General features: G+C 37.2%; 1 protein-coding gene across 2 annotated transcripts in view; it reads right to left on the minus strand.

Annotated features, from left to right (window-relative positions):
• Positions 1–862: 862 nt before the first annotated feature.
• Positions 863–18,805, minus strand: part of LOC135198553 (glutamate-gated chloride channel-like) — a 31,760-nt gene continuing 13,817 nt past the window's right edge. The window contains exons 4-10 of one of the 2 annotated variants that reach the window (XM_064226243.1): positions 18,462–18,523; positions 18,136–18,202; positions 16,425–16,572; positions 12,079–12,161; positions 11,742–11,876; positions 9,814–10,154; positions 863–3,341 (exon numbers count right to left, since the gene is read on the minus strand). In XM_064226243.1, the coding sequence (XP_064082313.1) occupies positions 3,165–3,341; positions 9,814–10,154; positions 11,742–11,876; positions 12,079–12,161; positions 16,425–16,572; positions 18,136–18,202; positions 18,462–18,523 (1,013 nt within the window). In that variant the 3' untranslated portion in view covers positions 863–3,164. Of the gene's footprint in view, positions 3,345–9,813; positions 10,155–11,741; positions 11,877–12,078; positions 12,162–16,424; positions 16,573–18,135; positions 18,203–18,461; positions 18,524–18,805 lie in introns of both variants that reach the window. The other variant, XM_064226242.1, reaches the window with a different exon arrangement.

Here is an 18,805-nt window from a genome sequence, read left to right on the forward strand (position 1 = left end):
AGGGAATTAGGACATTTTGTTTCGTGCATGTTAATTGAACAAATTATTAGCCTTAATATTCCCAAGGAATTAGCTAGGCTTACTTAATCTTGTCACTTACATACAGTAGTTTTCTTACCTCGTCACAATCTGACGACAATGCTCTATAATAAGACCAACAAACATTTGATATGATCATGAATTAGTAGACACACACTAACATACAGCTCAGAAAATAAAGTCTCCTATGCTGTCTTCTTTAATTATGTATTCTAAAATTAACACAGGGTTATAACTTTAATGCTGCATTTGGTAACGGCGACTGCTGCTAATTGTGCATTAAAAGTTAAGAGCTGACCTACCTGGATCTGAAAATGACCTAATGGTCGGCGGGTATAGTCTAGACAACAGTTCCGTGTCTCTGCTCTTTGTATACATAGAGCTGGCATATGTATATTCAGTAACGTAACTAAGTTCGTCCTTCATCTATGGCAAGATAATATAACATACGGAACTCCAAAGAAATGTACGGAAAACTATATCCAAACTCGATCGATTCTCTTGTGATCAGTTTCCAGATAAGAAGCCATGGCATTTGGTCTGGCTCTGCATAAAGATGATTTTTCACTTCAGGTTAATTCACTGGTAACCATTTCCCGGCGCTATTTCCTGCTGACAGTGTTGCGTGGAAGCAGCCAAGGTCTTGAACCCACCAGGCAGGTGCTGAATTCACGGGGAATCTCTTAAAATTCCCAGTTAATTTTCAAACATTTCTCGAACTCAGGAATTCACCGAATTTCCCTGCGTGTAATATTTCCTGGTTTGAGCGAGGAATGAAGTTCTCTTCACACATATTGTAGAAGTTGGAAACATAAGTGGGAACTAAATATTTATACTCTTTATTTCACTATACATACAGACAATTTACAGTCATTAATGCTTTCTCTCTAACTATCAAATGGTTTCAAAGATAATGCAACTAATTCTAAAACTTCTGTTAAATATATCAAAGTGGAAGTGAACAAGTCATCCTCCTCTTTCTATCAACCAAAGGACACATCTTAAATTGCAACAATTTGTATTTAGTCAGATGAAAATTAAGCTACACAGTTAACACCTGCTTAACTTAAATGACCAGATTTAAGGACCGAAGCTCCAAAGAGAGGCACACTGATTTGTTTTGTCAGAGAAATCAGAATCATGAAGAATGGAATACTAAAGTTCTAGTGCAACATCAACTACGAGAAGGAAGCAAATATGATACAAAAAAAAAAAAAAACTTGTCTCCCAAGTAACAAATTACACTACAGGCTCAACAGATACAATATCTATCTACACTTTAACACACTTTAGAAGCAATATACATCTCTAATCTTTTCCGAGAAGCTACGGGATGTAAGTTTAGGAAAAATATTGTAAAATATGTAAATTGCTCCTTGATAAATGATAAGAAATTATGAATATATCACGACTGAGCATTCACTTACTTTTAAAAATGGGACAGCTATCTGTGGAGAGAGAATGACATAACAGTTGCAAAGATATAAGTTAACTGAAAACGGTTCAAAAGCTGGAAATGTTCATGTTTAATAGCCACCTCCCTTTTTCTCGACGAATTATTTTTGTCCTATACCTAAAAATGAAAAATTAAGATTAAAAAAAGTTAGTTACAAAATTTGAACTGGGCAGGTAAGTATACATCAGTTTTCGGCACATTAGAAGACGAAAGAGATGGTTAGTTTAACATTCAATGTTCCTAAATATTTTATATTTTTTTCTAATGACATGTGTCCAGCCATCAAACCCACGGTTGTTCTCAAGTCTACGCCATAATTTCACAAGACCTACTCACTGCCAATCTAGGCGCAGTCTTTTCATGTGTTCTTTTGTTCAATATTTATGCACCCTTTTTTTCATAATTATCTATTTGCTTATCAGTTTTTTTTTTACCAAGATGGATGTATTTAACTTTACCTCTATCTTCTTTGTGTTGTTACTCAGGTCTATTGGTCTATGGAAGATTGTTCCAGTTAAGTTCATGGCATTAATATAAAAAAAATGTATAAAATGCACTTCGCAGTACGCATACAGTCCCAGACACACATCATTAGAATACAAACAAATATAATTTGCTTTATAACAGATGCTTAAAAGTTAATATACAAATGTAACGCCTACTTACAAACGGTCAAAGTTTCATAAGATTGTCAAGTTTTGACACAGGCATCAACAGCCAACTGAACACTGCGATCTCTGAGAACAACAAGGGAATGTTCAAAGTTATATGATGTAACAACGATTTACTGCACAATTACGGAACATCCTGTGCCACTAAAGAAGGAATTTGATGTCAGTAAATAGGACTTCGTCTGCGGTGGCTGTGATCCTTAAATTAGTTTCAGTACGATTTAAATGAAGTCCTCATTCAAAAATGCCAAAATTAAAATAACTTTATTACTTAACGGGCACTGATCCGGTTTCCTGCGAAGACTTTGACACAATTATTTTTTGGAGAAACAAAACTGTTGGACTGTTTCAAACCTCAATTAGGAGATGAAGTTACAACAAACGCCCAATGCAAATTGCTTTGCATTACGAGAAAAGTTACAGGTAACAATAGAACAGCTGTGCTTTATCTAATTACGGGTATGAGCGAAGAATAAGACATTTTTGCTTTCAGGCGCATAATTAACCCTCTTTAAATTTAACCTCAAGATGGGCTATTCGTTTCACCGTGCTGGGAACATGAGGCGTGCATTATGCAAGAAAGTCTCTTTTAATAGTGTACAAAATATTGCATTCTTTCACTGCGGTCTAAATTTTGGAAATACCTAAGTTTGGTTAACTAAATATTCATTTTATAACTGATTATTTTGTACGTTTATCAAAAGTTTCATGAAGAGTGCCTTGCAAATAAAAAAGGAAAAAAAAAAAAAAAAAAAAAAACTCGGCAATTCCGTGTAGCTACAACCTCACCAAATGACTGAATCAACCAACACAAAATGTTGTTCGAATGTTTAAAAAGTTATCACTTGAACTTTATAATCAAAGAAACAGATGGATATGAGACTATGAAAAGATCGTAGTACTAAGATCAGGCCTTATCTGATGGACGAGAAATAATAGGCATTACTCTCTGTCTCTCCAGTGTCTTTCTTACTGGATGCGCAACGGCTGTCTATATTCTAACCAGTGCCACAGTAGGCAGCGAAGTACACGAAGAGGAAGGCGATGTAGAAACCCACGAGGAAAGTGCGGGACAGGAACTCTGCCTTTCCCTTGGCCTTCTGCAGAACTCTCTTGAATCCTGACGTTTCCTCAACTTCGACGTTCTTGGCGGCGCCTTCTTCCGGATCATCGCTCTTCTGGAAGCATCCAGGTTTTCCAGTGAAAATGTTTAAGATTTAAATCCTTATTTTTTAGACATTTCTTCATCAGTCGACATCAGTATCTTTAATGTGCTCCACGTAATCTCACAAGTTCTCATATAATAATAATAATAATAATAATAATAATAATAATAATAATAATAATAATAATAATAATAATAATAATAATAATAATAACTAATAAATAATAAAATAATTAATAATAATAATGTGGAGCCGTGGAGGAGTGGGTTAGGTCGTCAATGGACTTAAGTCAAGTTAAGCAACATTGGGGCTGGTCAGTCGTTGGGTGGGTGACCGCTCTCCTCGGCGTTGATTCCTTGGGAAAGGATCTTTACCAGTACCTATCCCTGATGGGGTAGGGTCTAGCTATGGGTTAAATAGCAAAACTCAGCAATGATGGAAAGAAATGAAGGAATAAACGACAACGACGTAAATGGAACCTCTGGCAACAGAGGAGCTTCGTCCGGCAACCAGGTATTCAACCCAATTGAAGGGGAAGACGGTCAGGTACTTGGAGGTCGTCATCCAGCAACTGACTACCACAACGACAGTAATCAACAGCCTGAGATTGGAGCTACAGAAGCAAAAAGGAAGAAATGGACAAGAGAAGAAAATAAGGAAATATGGAGGTGCTACATCAGAAGCAACCCGACAGAGAGAGGATATAGAAGAAGATTGGTCAACATCTGGAATAAGAGGAATAACACCCCCCAAACAGAGCAGAGGCTGGCAGACCAAGTAAGGAACATATAGAAAAAGAACTGGCTCTCCCCAACAGAAAGAGAAGAACTGGAAAGGGAAATGTCACACGACAACGAATTACACGAAGACGAACTGAGAGACGATGCCACAGAAGACGACAGGGAGGATGAGGTATCAAACAACGACACACGAAGAAACACCGACGAAGTAACAGAGAGGACGGAATGGGTAGAAAAGATTAGACAATGGATGGAGCCAGATACAGAGAGAACAAAGATCCCTTCCATGAAAGCCTACAACACCAAGAAATTAAGGGAGAAAACAAATGAGGTCAATGAAATAATGGGCATAATACACACCACCAGTATCACAGAAACAAATAACTTGGCATATGCAGGAGCAAGATTAGTAGCAGAACTTATGGGGATTCGAACACCAACACCACCAGCACAACCAACCCAACAGAAACCAAAACAGCAACCTCCTTGGAAAAGGCGCCTGGAAAAGCAAATCATGGTGATGAGATCTGACTTGAGTAAACTGAAAGAGATGGCAGAAAAAAGGCTAAGAAGCAAGAAAACAAGGGAGGAACTGAACGAGAAATACAAAGTACAAGAGAGGGGACTAAACAACACAATAGAAGATGTAAAACAGAGGCTTAAGGCCAAAGCACATAAGATCCAACGGTACATGAACAGGAATAAGGGATACCAACAGAACAAACTATTCGGAACCAACCAGAAAAGACTATGCAGACAACTAAGAGAGGAAGACAACCACCCAGAAATTCCTGAAGCCGAACCAAGTAAGAGACTCTGGGAAAACATATGGAGCAATCCGTATCACACAACAAACATGCAACATGGCTCCAGGAAGTCAAGGAAGAAGAAACAGGGAGAATAAAACAAAGATTCACAGAGATCACGACAGACACAGTCAGACACCAACTAAAGAAAATGCCAAACTGGAAAGCCCCAGGTCCTGATGAAGTCCATGGATACTGGCTCAAAAAACTTCAAGGCCCTACACCCACGAATAGCAGAACAAAACTCCAGCATTGTATCTCAAATCACAATGCAACCCAAATGGATGACCACGGGAAGAACATCCTTAGTACAAAAGACAAGAGTAAGGGAATATAGCCAGTAACTACAGGCCTATCACCTGCCTACCAATAATGTGGAAGTTACTAACAGGTATCATCAGTGAAAGGCTATGCAATCACCTAGAGGAGACAAACACCATCCCCCACCAACAGAAAGGCTGCAGAAGGAAGTGTAGGGGCACAAAAGACCAGCTCCTGATAGACAAAATGGTAATGAAGAACAGTAGGAGAAGGAAAACCAACCTAAGCATGGCATGGATAGACTACAAGAAAGCCTTCGACATGATACCACACACATGGCTAATAGAATGCCTGAAAATATATGGGGCAGAGGAAAACGCCATCAGCTTCCTCAAAAATACAATGCGCAACTGGAATACAATACTTACAAGCTCTGGAATAAGACTAGCAGAGGTTAATATCAGGAGAGGGATCTTCCAGGGCGACTCACTGTCCCCACTACTCTTCGTAGTAGCCATGATTCCCATGACAAAAGTACTACAGAAGATGGATGCCGGGTACCAACTCCAGAAAAGAGGCAACAGAATCAACCATCTGATGTTCATGGACGACATCAAGCTGTATGGTAAGAGCATCAAGGAAATAGATACCCTAATCCAGACTGTAAGGATTGTATCTGGGGACATCAGGATGGAGTTTGGAATAAAAAAATGCGCCTTAGTCAACATACAAAAAGGCAAAGTAACGAGAACTGAAGGGATAAAGCTACCAGATGGGAGCAACATCAAACACATAGATGAGACTGGATACAAATATCTGGGAATAATGGAAGGAGGGGATATAAAACACCAAGAGATGAAGGACACGATCAGGAAAGATACTCAAGTCAAAACTCAATGGAGGAAATATGATAAAAGCCATAAACACATGGGCAGTGCCAGTAATCAGATACAGCGCAGGAATAGAGGAATGGACGAAGCCAGAACTCCGCAGCATAGATCAGAAAACCAGGAAACATATGACAATACACAAAGCACTACACCCAAGAGCAAATACGGACAGACTATACATAACACGAAAGGAAGGAGGGAGAGGACTACTAAGTATAGAGGACTGCGTCAACATCGAAAACAGAGCACTGAGGCAATATCTGAAAACCAGTGAAGACGAGTGGCTAAAGAGTGGCATGGAAGAAGGACTAATAAAAGTAGGCGAAGACCCAGAAATATACAGAGACAGGAGAATGACAGACAGAACAGAGGACTGGCACAACAAACCAATGCACGGACAATACATGAGACAGACTAAAGAACTAGCCAGAGATGACACATGGCAATGGCTACAGAGGGGAGAGCTAAAGAAGGAAACTGAAGGAATGATAACAGCGGCACAAGATCAGGCCCTAAGAACCAGATATGTTCAAAGAACGATAGACGGAAATAACATCTCTCCCATATGTAGGAAGTGCAATACGAAAAATGAAACCATAAATCACATAGTAAGCGAATGCCCGGCACTTGCACAAAACCAGTACAAAAAGAGGCATGATTCAGTGGCAAAAGCCCTCCACTGGAGCCTGTGCAAGAAACATCAGCTACCTTGCAGTAATAAGTGGTACGAGCACCAACCTGAGGGAGTGATAGAAAACGATCACACAAAGATCCTCTGGGACTATGGTATCAGAACAGATAGGGTGATACGTGCAAACAGACCAGACATGACGTTGATTGACAAATTCAAGAAGAAAGTATCACTCATTGATGTCGCAATACCATGGGACACCAGATTTGTTAAGTTGAGAAAGAAAGAGAGGGAAAAAATGGATAAGTATCAAGATCTGAAAATAGAAATAAGAAGGATATGGGATATGCCAGTGGAAATCGTACCCATAATCATAGGAGCACTAGGCACGATCCCAAGATCCCTGAAAAGGAATCTAGAAAAACTAGACGCTGAAGTAGCTCCAGGACTCATGCAGAAGTGTGTGATCCTAGAAACGGCACACATAGTAAGAAAAGTGATGGACTCCTAAGGAGGCAGTATGCAACCCGGAACCCCACACTATAAATACCACCCAGTCGAATTGGAGGACTGTGATAGAGCAAAAAAAAAAAAAAAATAAATAATAATAATAATAATAATAATGGATGACCACAGGAAGAACATCCTTCGTACAAAAAGACAAGAGTAAGGGAAATACAGCCAGTAACTACAGGCCTATCACCTGTGGAAGTTACTAACATATATCATCAGCCAAAGGCTATACAGGAAGAAGTGTAGCGGCACAAAAGACCAGCTCCTGATGGACAAAATGGTAATGAAGAACAGTAGGAGAAGGAAAACCAACCTAAGCATGGCATGGATAGACTATAAGAAAGCCTTCGATATGATACCACACACATGGCTTATAGAATGCCTGAAAATATATGGGGCAGAGGAAAACACCATCAGCTTCCTCAAAAATACATTGCGCAACTGGAATACAATACTTACGAGCTCTGGAATAAGACTAGCAGAGGTTAATATCAGGAGAGGGATCTTCCAGGGCGACTCACTGTCCCCACTACTCTTCGTAGTAGCCATGATTCCCATGACGAAAGTACTACAGAAGATGGATGCCGGGTACCAACTCCAGAAAAGAGGCAACAGAATCAACCATCTGATGTTCATGGACGACATCAAGCTGTATGGTAAGAGCATCAAGGAAATAGATACCCTAATCCAGACTGTAAGGATTGTATCTGGGGACATCAGGATGGAGTTTGGAATAGAAAAATGCGCCTTAGTCAACATACAAAAGGGCAAAGTAACAAGAACTGAAGGGATAAAGCTACCAGATGGGAGCAACATCAAACACATAGATGAGACTGGATACAAATACATGGGAATAATGGAAAAGGAGGGGATAATAAAACACCAAGAGATGAAGGACACGATCAGGAAAGAATATATGCAGAGACTCAAGGCGATACTCAAGTCAAAACTCAATGGAGAAAATATGATAAAAGCCATAAACACATGGGCAGTGCCAGTAATCAGATACAGCGCAGGAATAGAGGAATGGACGAAGCCAGAACTCCGCAGCATAGATCAGAAAACCAGGAAACATGTGACAATACACAAAGCACTACACCCAAGAGCAAATACGGACAGACTATACATAACACAAAAGGAAGGAAGGAGAGGAATACTAAGTATAGAGGACTGTGTCAACATCGAGAACAGAGCACTGGGGCAATATCTGAAAACCAGTGAAGACGAGTGGCTAAAGAGTGCATGGGAAGAAGGACTAATAAAAGTAGATAAGAACCCAGAATATACAGACAGGAGAATGACAAACAGAACAGAGGACTGGCACAACAAACCAATGCACGGACAATACATGAGACAGACTAAAGAACTAGCCAGAGATGACACGTGGCAATGGCTACAGAGGGGAGAGCTAAAGAAGGAAACTGAAGGAATGATAACAGCGGCACAAGATCAGGCCCTAAGAACCAGATATGTTCAAAGAACGATAGACGGAAATAACATCTCTCCCATATGTAGGAAGTGCAATACGAAAAATGAAACCATAAACCACATAGCAAGTGAATGCCCGGCACTTGCACAGAACCAGTACAAAAAGAGGCATGATTCAGTGGCAAAAGCCCTCCACTGGAGCCTGTGCAAGAAACATCAGCTACCTTGCAGTAATAAGTGGTACGAGCACCAACCTGAAGGAGTGATAGAAAACGATCACGCAAAGATCCTCTGGGACTATGGTATCAGAACAGATAGGGCGATACGTGCAAATAGACAAGACGTGACGTTGATTGACAAAATCAAGAAGAAAGTATCACTCATTGATGTCGCAATACCATGGGACACCAGAGTTGAAGAGAAAGAGAGGGAAAAATGGATAAGTATCAAGATCTGAAAATAGAAATAAGAAGGATATGGGATATGCCAGTGGAAATTGTGCCATAATCATAGGAACACTAGGCACGATCCCAAGATCCCTGAAAAGGAATCTAGAAAAACTAGAGGCTGAAGTAGCTCCAGGACTCATGCAGAAGAGTGTGATCCTAGAAACGGCACACATAGTAAGAAAAGTGATGGACTCCTGAGGAGGCAGGATGCAACCCGGAACCCCACACTGCAAATACCACCCAGTCGATTGGAGGACTGTGATAGAGCAAATAAATAAATAAATAAATAAAAAATAAAAAAAATAATAATAATAATAATAATAATAATAATAATAAAGGAAACCGAAAAAACACCAAAATATAGAAAGTAAATATACTAATTTCAGAGACTGCTGCCTCTCTCTTCAGGTAGGTAATGAATTCATTAACTACCTGAAGAGAGAGACAGCAGTCTCTGAAATATAGTACTTACTTTCTATATTCTAGCGTTTATATGGGCTCCTTTTATCAGATGGAATTCTGTTGTAACGGAATATTTTTACCAGTCATACACACACACACACACACACACACACACACACACACACACACACACACACACATATATATATATATATATATATATATATATCTATATATAATATATATATATATATATGTGTGTGTGTGTGTGTGTGTGTGTGTGTGTGTAAACACTACTTATACTCAACCAAACATACAAAATACAAAAAACAAACAAACTTAGATTCCACTATTTACTTACCCCTTCTGTCACATTATAGTTTGACTTGAGACCCTTAACGTAGCAGACGACGACGTGGACCAGAGTGAGGAAGATGACGCACAGAGAGAATCCGGTGAAAATATCGAAGGCCTTGATGTAGGGGACGGAGGCCAGGCCTTTGGTGAACGTGTTCGTGAACGATGCCAAGCTGATGAGTGGAATGAGAGTGAGGAGGAGGCGTCCCAAGAACTGCTCGAACGGAATGAAGAAGCTGAACCATGCCACGCCAATGAGGAAGATGGTGGGCAGATACCACTCCAGCAGGTAGGCTCCGAAATCTCGTCTGATGACCACCGAGACGCTGACGCAGGAATAGTCGCCTAAGGAGGAAAGAATTGAATTGAATTAGTGTAGAATTTAGGCCAAAGGCCAAGCACTGAGACCTATGAAGTTATTCAGTGCCAAAGCGGAAACTGACAGTAAAAGGTTTGAAAGGTGTAACGAGAGGAAGACCTCGCAGTTGCACTGTGAATCAATTGTTAGGAGAGGTTGGAAAGTAAGATGGAAGAAAGAGAATACGAAAGGAGGTATAGTAAAAGGCATGGAAGGGGTTGTGGCTAGGGTCCGAAGGCACGCTGCAAAGAACGTAAGTAACGCCTACAGTGCACCGTATGAGGTGCACGGACAGCACTACCCCACTACAGAGGCGTAAGTTCTGAAATCATTATGTAAATCAAATTGGATTTCTGTGATTTTAAAATAAAGATAGATATACGACACTGACAAATAGGATGAGGTCACTCATACAGCGTTAGCCAATTAGGTGAAAGTAATCACTATGTCATTATGTTCACCAAGTTCAAAATCTAAAGACATCAGAAGTTTTCATCAAGGCTGGATCTGGTCAAGACTTTAATAAGTGACCACCGAATGCCAGACGTTGTGTGCAACAAGAAGTTTGAATATACATGGGACAGAGGGTAAGGCTATCAGCCTCATCCATTAACACTTACTGAAGAAGGCGTGATCCAACCTCCAGCTTACTTGGGACGCATGAAAAGATTTTCCCCTCAAGTATAAGTCGTAAACATTATATTTCTAACTTAACGTAAATTAAAACCTGCTAAAATCTATGGTCAAATAGAGCGTTGTTTCACCAAAGAATATTAAAATAAATACGCTATATTTTATTAGAAGTAAATGTTCTGTACTGTTTAACATGCACATTATTTTTTTACATTTTAATTCTAATAAATAAATCATAAATATCCTATCTTAAAATTCCTGTATCTTTAACTCAATACGAAACACCTTTTCAGAGCATTTTAGGCTTTCCCATAGACTTTTCCTAACCAACCAACCACCGGCCCCCCCGGAGAACAACAGCACCAAGAACAAAAATGGAAGAATAGGAGAGGAGGTCAAGTAAAGGGCTAAAAATTAGATGGAGCTAGGAGCCAGAATGCCTACAGCCCAGCCACCACGTGAGGTGCACTGACGGCACTATGGTAGATTCACATCAACCATGCATTTGCTGTCTAGGCCAGTCCTTTACGACGCTCCTGATTGCCAATCACAGGTCTAGAAACTCTGTCTCTCTTAAGAGTCCACATAGGCAGGATGTATGTTCCAACTCTCCTGAGAGATACTTTTCAAAGACGTATCCCTCAGGAGAGGTGGAACATAGATCCTACCCATGTGAACTCTTGAGAGAGACTGAGAGTTACCAGCTCTGTGATTGGCTTATCAACAGCCAATCAGGAGTGTCGTAAGGGAATGGCCTAGACATCAAATTCACAGTTGATGTGAATCTACTATAGTATACCTCCCCTTCGGTGTTTATGAGGTGGATGCCGCATCAAAATATAAAAATATTCTATCCTTTTCCTTATCTCAAGACTATAAAAATTCAAAGTCACTGTATTTCCTGTCTCCCTTTTCTCAGACTCGAAAAAGTTCAAATTTACCTGTAGAGGTTCTCGAGTTGCAGTAACCTGTGTCGAATCGATCGAGAGAAAATCTTCCGCCATGAAGGAACTGACTAATTTCCGTAGGTGTCTCTTCTCTCCATACCAAAATCAAGTCCTTTGTAGTGTAGCCATCTGTAAGAAAAGGTGGATGGTTTTTCTTCCTCTGTCACTACATCAGAACTGCGTTTTATTTTCATCATAAAAGTATTTATAGCCTTAATTTGACATACTCGTATATAGGTCACATGAGCAGCTATGCAGTAACACTCTTTGGCCATCATTTAAATAGAAGTCACACCTACATGTTATTTATGACAAAATGAGGACTACTTACAACTGGCAATCTGCATCTGGCATTCCTGAGTGTCATGGGGAAACCGAACCAAATTCATGGGACAGCTAAGGGCTACACTCAACCTAGACAATATTAAGACAAAAAGATGCTAACTCAATGAAATCAACGACAGTGTAAAATAAAAATAAAACACCAGTCAATTTTGCTATGATTTTATATGGTTAAATCTACATTTATGTAACTGCATAATAGGATAATTTTCAATATGTAATTGCATAATGGATAATTCTAAATAATTAAATCTACATTTATGTAGTTGCATAATGGGAGATTTCAATGGTGTTAAATTTAAATTTATGTAATTGCATATAATGGAATAATTTTTAAATAATTAAATCTACATTTATGTAATTGCATAATGGGGTGATTTTAAATAGTTAAATTTACATTTATGTAATTGCATAATGGGATGATTTTAAATGGTTAAATCTACATTTATGTAATTGCATAATGGGATGATTTTAAATAATTAAATCTACATTTATGTAATTGCATAATGGAGATTATCAAATAGTAAATTACATCTATGTAATTGCATAATGGGATGATTTCAAATAATAAATCTACATTTATGTAATTGCATAATGGGATGATTTCAAATGGTTAAATCTACATCTATGTAATTGCATGATATTGTCAAGATGGTTAAAATCTACATCTATGTAATTGATACTGGGATGATCACAATGGTTAAAATCATACATTATGTAATTGCATAAAGATGATTTCAAATGGTTCAATCTACATAGTTATGTAATAATTGCATAGGGATGGTTTCAAATTTTGAAAGGGTTAAAATCTACCTATTGTGATTAATATATGGGAAAATTGATTTTTTAAATTAGTCAAATCTTCTTAATGCTAATTGGCAATAATGGGATATTTCAAAAATGGTTAAAATCTACAAATCTATTGTAATAATGCATAAGTGGGGATACTGATTTTCAAATGGTCAACAAATCTTACCATATGATGAATTTGCAACATAATAGGGAAATGATTTTCAAATGGTTAATATCTAAATCATTCTTTAATGTAATTGGCAATAATGGGTATTGATTTCAAATGGAATTTAAATCTTTACATCAGTGTGAATTACATAATGAAGGGGAATGAATTTTAAATAGGTCAAATCTACATTCTTAATGTAATTGCAATAATAGGATGAATTTCAAATTGGTTAAATCTACATCTATGTAATTTGCATTTAAGTGGGATGATTTCAAATGGATTAAATCTACGAAGATTCTAGTGTGATTTACATAATGGGATGATTTCAAATTAAATTAAAGTCTAAATCATTCTTTAATGTGAATTACATAAATGGGAATGATTTAACAAAGGTTCAAATCATAACATCTTAATGTAAATTGCCAATAAGTGGGGATGACTTTCAAATGATTAAATCTACATCTATGTAATTGCATAATGGGATGATTTCAAATTGATTAAATCTACATCTACTGTGAATTTACGATAAGGGATGGGATTTTGAAATTTCAAATTGGTTCAAATCTTACTTAAATATAATTGCATAATTGGCAGTAAGTGGGATTTTCAAATGTAAAATTAAATCACACTCCCATTACATGCTAATAATGGAGTTGGATTAAGGGATTGCAAATTTCAAATAACAAATCTAACATCTATGTTAATTGCATAATGGGATGATGGGTCAAATGGTTAAATCTACATCTTATGTAATTGCATTATTGGGATGGGATTTACAGAAATGGTCACAAATCTACATCTATGTAATTGCATAAGGGATGATTCAAAATGGTTAAATACATCATATGTAAATTGCATAATGGATTAATCTACATCCTATGTAATTGGCATAATGGATACTTCAAATCGTTAAATTACATCTATGTAATGTGCATAATGGGATGCATTTCAAAATGATTAAACTCTACATCTAATGTAATTGACATAATGGGATGATTTCCAAATTGATTAAATCTACATCCTTTAATTGCATAATGGGATATTTCAAATGGTTAATCTAACATCTATGTAATTGCATAATGGGACATTAAATCTAACATCTTATGTAATTGCATAAATGGGATGATTTTTCAAATGGTTAATCAGCATCTATGTAATTGCATTAAATGGGAACTGATTTCAAATGATTAAATCTAGCATTATGCAATTGCATAATGGGATTTTCAAATTTCAAAAGATTAAATCTTACATCTATGTTAATTGCATAATGGGAATGGATTTCAAATGGTTAAATCTACATCTATGTAATTGCATAATGGGATGATTTCAAATGATTAAATCTACATCTATGTAATTGCATAATGGGATGATTTCAAATGATTAAATCTACATCTATGTAATTGCATAATGGGATGATTTCAAATGGTTAAATCTACATCTATGTAATTGCATAATGGGGAATTGATTTCCAAATGATTAAAACTCTACATATATGGGAATTGAATAATTGCGGAAATGGATTTCAAATGGTTTAATCTCACATCTAATTGCATAATAGGATTGATTTCAAATGGTTAAATCTACACTATGGGTAAATTGCATAAATGGGAATGATTTCACAAAAAATGGTTAAATTCTACATCTATGTGATTGCGTTAAGGGAATGATTTCCAAATTGGTTAAATCTACATCTAATGGTAATTGCATTTAAATGGGATTGAAAATTTCAAATGATTAAATCTACATCTATGTGATTGCGTAATGGGATGATTTCAAATGGTTAAATCTACATCTATGTAATTGCATAATAGGATGATTTCAAATGGTTAAATCTACATCTATGTGATTGCATAATGGGATTATTTCAAATGGTTAAATCTACATTTATGTAATTGCATAATGGGATGACAACAGATCAAGAGATTTACAGCTCCTTGCAAATGGGCACGTTAAGATCTCTTCACATATGCTAGCAGTCCCGATATTTCTTCATCACCATAAATAAGACCTCTGAACAATATATGCGCTCTTACAACTTAAAACAGTCATTTTTTGTACCTTAAATACCCTAATCAACCCTTTTGTCTAAATTTAAACCATTTTAACATTTTATCCTCATAAGAGGAAAACTTGAACGTTGACTATTAGACTTGTGAGTACAAAATACCTGAAAATGAAGGATTAATGGGTGAAGTATAGGAGTATATTTTAATCTATTAGATAAAGTAAAGAAATTAGAGTATAGATTGTGTTTTGAATATCGAAATTCATTTCAACTAAGAAAATTTCCTACAGTTAATGATGCTTGAAAGTCCGAGTAGTGTAGGATGTCATTGCAGATGCTGTTTAACTAGTATAAATATAAACAAAAGTTTGACACTGCCGTTGACAAACCACTACTTACAGATAAACGTCAGTCAAATAACTCTCAATTTCCTTGAGGAAAGATCACTAATATTATTATATTATTAAAATAGTTAAATCGGACCACTGAGCTGACTTTCAGCTCTCCCAGGGCTGGCATAAAGAAAGTTAGAAGTTGAAGACTCTTAGCCAGGCATGAAGACAACTTACAATTTGAAGACACTTTGCCTGGCATAAAGACAACTTAGAAGTTGAAGACACTTGGCCTGGCATGAAGACAACTTGGAAGTTGAAGACACTTAGCCTGACATAAAGACAACTTAGAAGTTGAAGACACTTAGCCTGGCATGAAGACAACTTAGAATTTGAAGACACTTAGCCTGGCATGAAGACAACTTAGAATTTGAAGACACTTAGCCTGGCATGAAGACAACTTAGAATTTGAAGACACTTAGCCTGGCATGAAGACAACTTAGAAGTTGAAGACACTTAGCCTGGCATGAAGACAACTTAGAAGTTGAAGACACTTAGCCTGGCATGAAGACAACTTAGAAGTTGAAGACACTTAGCCTGGCATAAAGACAACTTAGAAGGTTGAAAGAACACTTAGCCTGGCATGAAGACAAGTTTAGAATTTGTATTGGAATGGGACACTTAGCCTGGCCATTGAATCCAAACTTAGAAGTGAAGACACTTTAGCCTGGCATGGAAGACAAACTTAGAAGGTTGAAAACACTTAGCTCCGGCATCGAAGACCAACTTTAGGAATTTGAAGAACTACTTAGCCCTCGGCATGGAAGACAACTTAGAATTTGAAGACACTTAGCCTGGCATAAAGACAACTTAGAAGTTGAAGACACTTAACCGGGCATAAAGAAAACAATTAAAAATCACCCGATTTTATGGGAATATATTTGTGTTTTCGAATCCAGCCTCATACAAAATACAAAAAAAAAAAAAAAAGACACTTAGCCTGGCATGAAGACAACTGAGAAGTTGAAGACTCTTACCTCGTGCTGTACGTGACGTTTCCATCAGGGTACACCCGGAGGTAGTTTTCTGGATGAACCGACTTGTACTGGGTGGTGAAGGCGTTCTTGAAAAAGGCATCTGGGAGCCACGCCATCTTTGGGTTTAATACCACCACGTTGTTAACCTCTTGAAGGACAATAATGAAAAATGTTAAATCCGGTACTAAATGTATCTAGGTGCAATACTCTGTTACTTAATAAGTTTAATGGTCATATACCCTGTTCTGTCAAGAAAATAATCACTATACATGGAAATAAAATAAAAATTTTATAAAATTACCACATCGTGTTTTTTAAATTATCTCTGAGTGAATACTTTATCTAAAGTCTAATCACCATTACCGAGTTTTAAGCTACAAAGACAAGCTTTACCTTCTCAAAAAAAAAAGAAAATAAAAAAATAAAAAAAAATAAATAAATAAAAACAATTTGTCAAGCTGCATAAAAACTGACGAAATACAGATATATGAATTTCATGATTGATAATAATCATTACAAGAAACAGGGTTGCGCACCCTTCATAATCGTTTGGAACCCGAGATGACAATCAACTATGAATGGAAAACACCAGACTGATGGAGCTGGTGAACTCTGTTCCATCTAAACAGCAATCGCAAATGTGTCCATACCCAATCGCAGACCTGCCTTTCCTATTTGCGAGTCTTAGAATACATAACCAGTATTATGGAAATTCTTCCCAGAAAAGGAGACAGTCAGCAAACGAAGCTGTTCGAAGCTTGAACTGAAGATTTTGGTTGACTAGGTAAAATGTTATTTAACAATTTTAACAATAGGGATTCATGTGAGCAAATCTTCACAATGAACACTGACGGACGGGGTCCTCCCAATGTCTTACATAGGTGGTTACTGATCATCAGTGACTAAATGGTCTGCTATTCTGACTAATGAAGTTTTCGCAACACCTGCAATGTCTACTAAATGAAAAATGTAACATTCAAGACTAATTCTAATATTTGCCTTAAGGTTTGTTTTCCTTTTAGTCATTCCGTAAAAAGTCAAAATCATAAAAAAATCCTGTCAACAAGATATACTTTCTAGTCTTGAAACTTACTAATGGTTCTCTCTTTAAAACAATATTATACCTTCTCTAAATTGTATTCCAAAATAAATCCAAGTAGGTTTTCAAATATAAATACTTTTTTTTCAAAACGTTTATAAAAATAATTTAGATCTTTCCTAGTTGGGGGACCCCAGGGTTTTATCGTAACCCAGTATGTATCCAACTTTAGGACGTGTTTAGTACAATCCCCGTCGGGGATGACAGTAAAACCATAAAACAAAAGACTGCACAAACCATAAGGATAATGACCCCCAAGAAATACTAGCCCTGGGTCACTACCTAGGAAAGATCCAATAATTTTACCCACTGACTTTCTAACACAGATTATTGTTTTTTGTTTGTTTTTGTTTGTACGATGTTTTTACGTTGCATGGAACCAGTGGTTATTCAGTAACGTGACTTCCGGCTTTACGTAACTTCCGAAGCACGTCGAGAGTGAAATGATATCACCAGAAATACACATCTCTCACGCCTCAATGGAATGCCCGAGAATCGAACGCGCGGCTACCGAGGTGGCACGCCAACACCATACTGACCACGCCACCGAGGCGCTCTGACACGGATGAAATCATAAAACTAGATCAAGACCATTACAATTTAAAACCTTACCTGGTACATCAAATGCCAAACGGTGGTCGTTCCAGCGCATCCGGAATGTCATGTCAAGAGTGATTTTCTGTAATGAGTGAATTAACGAACGATTGTATTATTACAGTAATCAAATATTTAGGTATAAAACAGAGATCATATTTCCCATGAATTTCAGGTGTGGTTTTTTTTTTTTTTTTGTCATGTTGAATATAGATGCTCCTCTACTTAAGAACTCAAGCTAAAACACACATAACGAGTTTTTTTTTTAAAGAAAGGCTATACACAGTAAAGTACTAAATACACAGCTTTTTATTTAAAAGAAAGAAAGAAAAAGATTCACTAACCATGTCAACATCATCGACGTCCATGTTCCTCACGTAGGCTTGTACCTTCGCTGTGGTCGGCTCTGAAGATTTAAAATATCAATTTACATTAAAATATGCTGCGCTTGCTTGCTTGCTTGCTTCATTGTGTTATGATTCACTCAAAATTACCTCAATGCTCGCCAAAGCTGCCTGAGCGGTATCATCGTCAAGAACTCAATTAAACACAATTCACCATAGATAAATAACATTCCCAAAAGAATTGTCTACTTTCATATTTGAACACTGTTATCATACACTTATAATTAATCATACTAATTTATATATTTCAGCCCACAAGACCTAAATTTCATAAGCAATCAATC

This window comes from Macrobrachium nipponense, chromosome 22 (assembly GCF_015104395.2).
Source record: "Macrobrachium nipponense isolate FS-2020 chromosome 22, ASM1510439v2, whole genome shotgun sequence".
NCBI lineage: Eukaryota > Metazoa > Arthropoda > Malacostraca > Decapoda > Palaemonidae > Macrobrachium > Macrobrachium nipponense.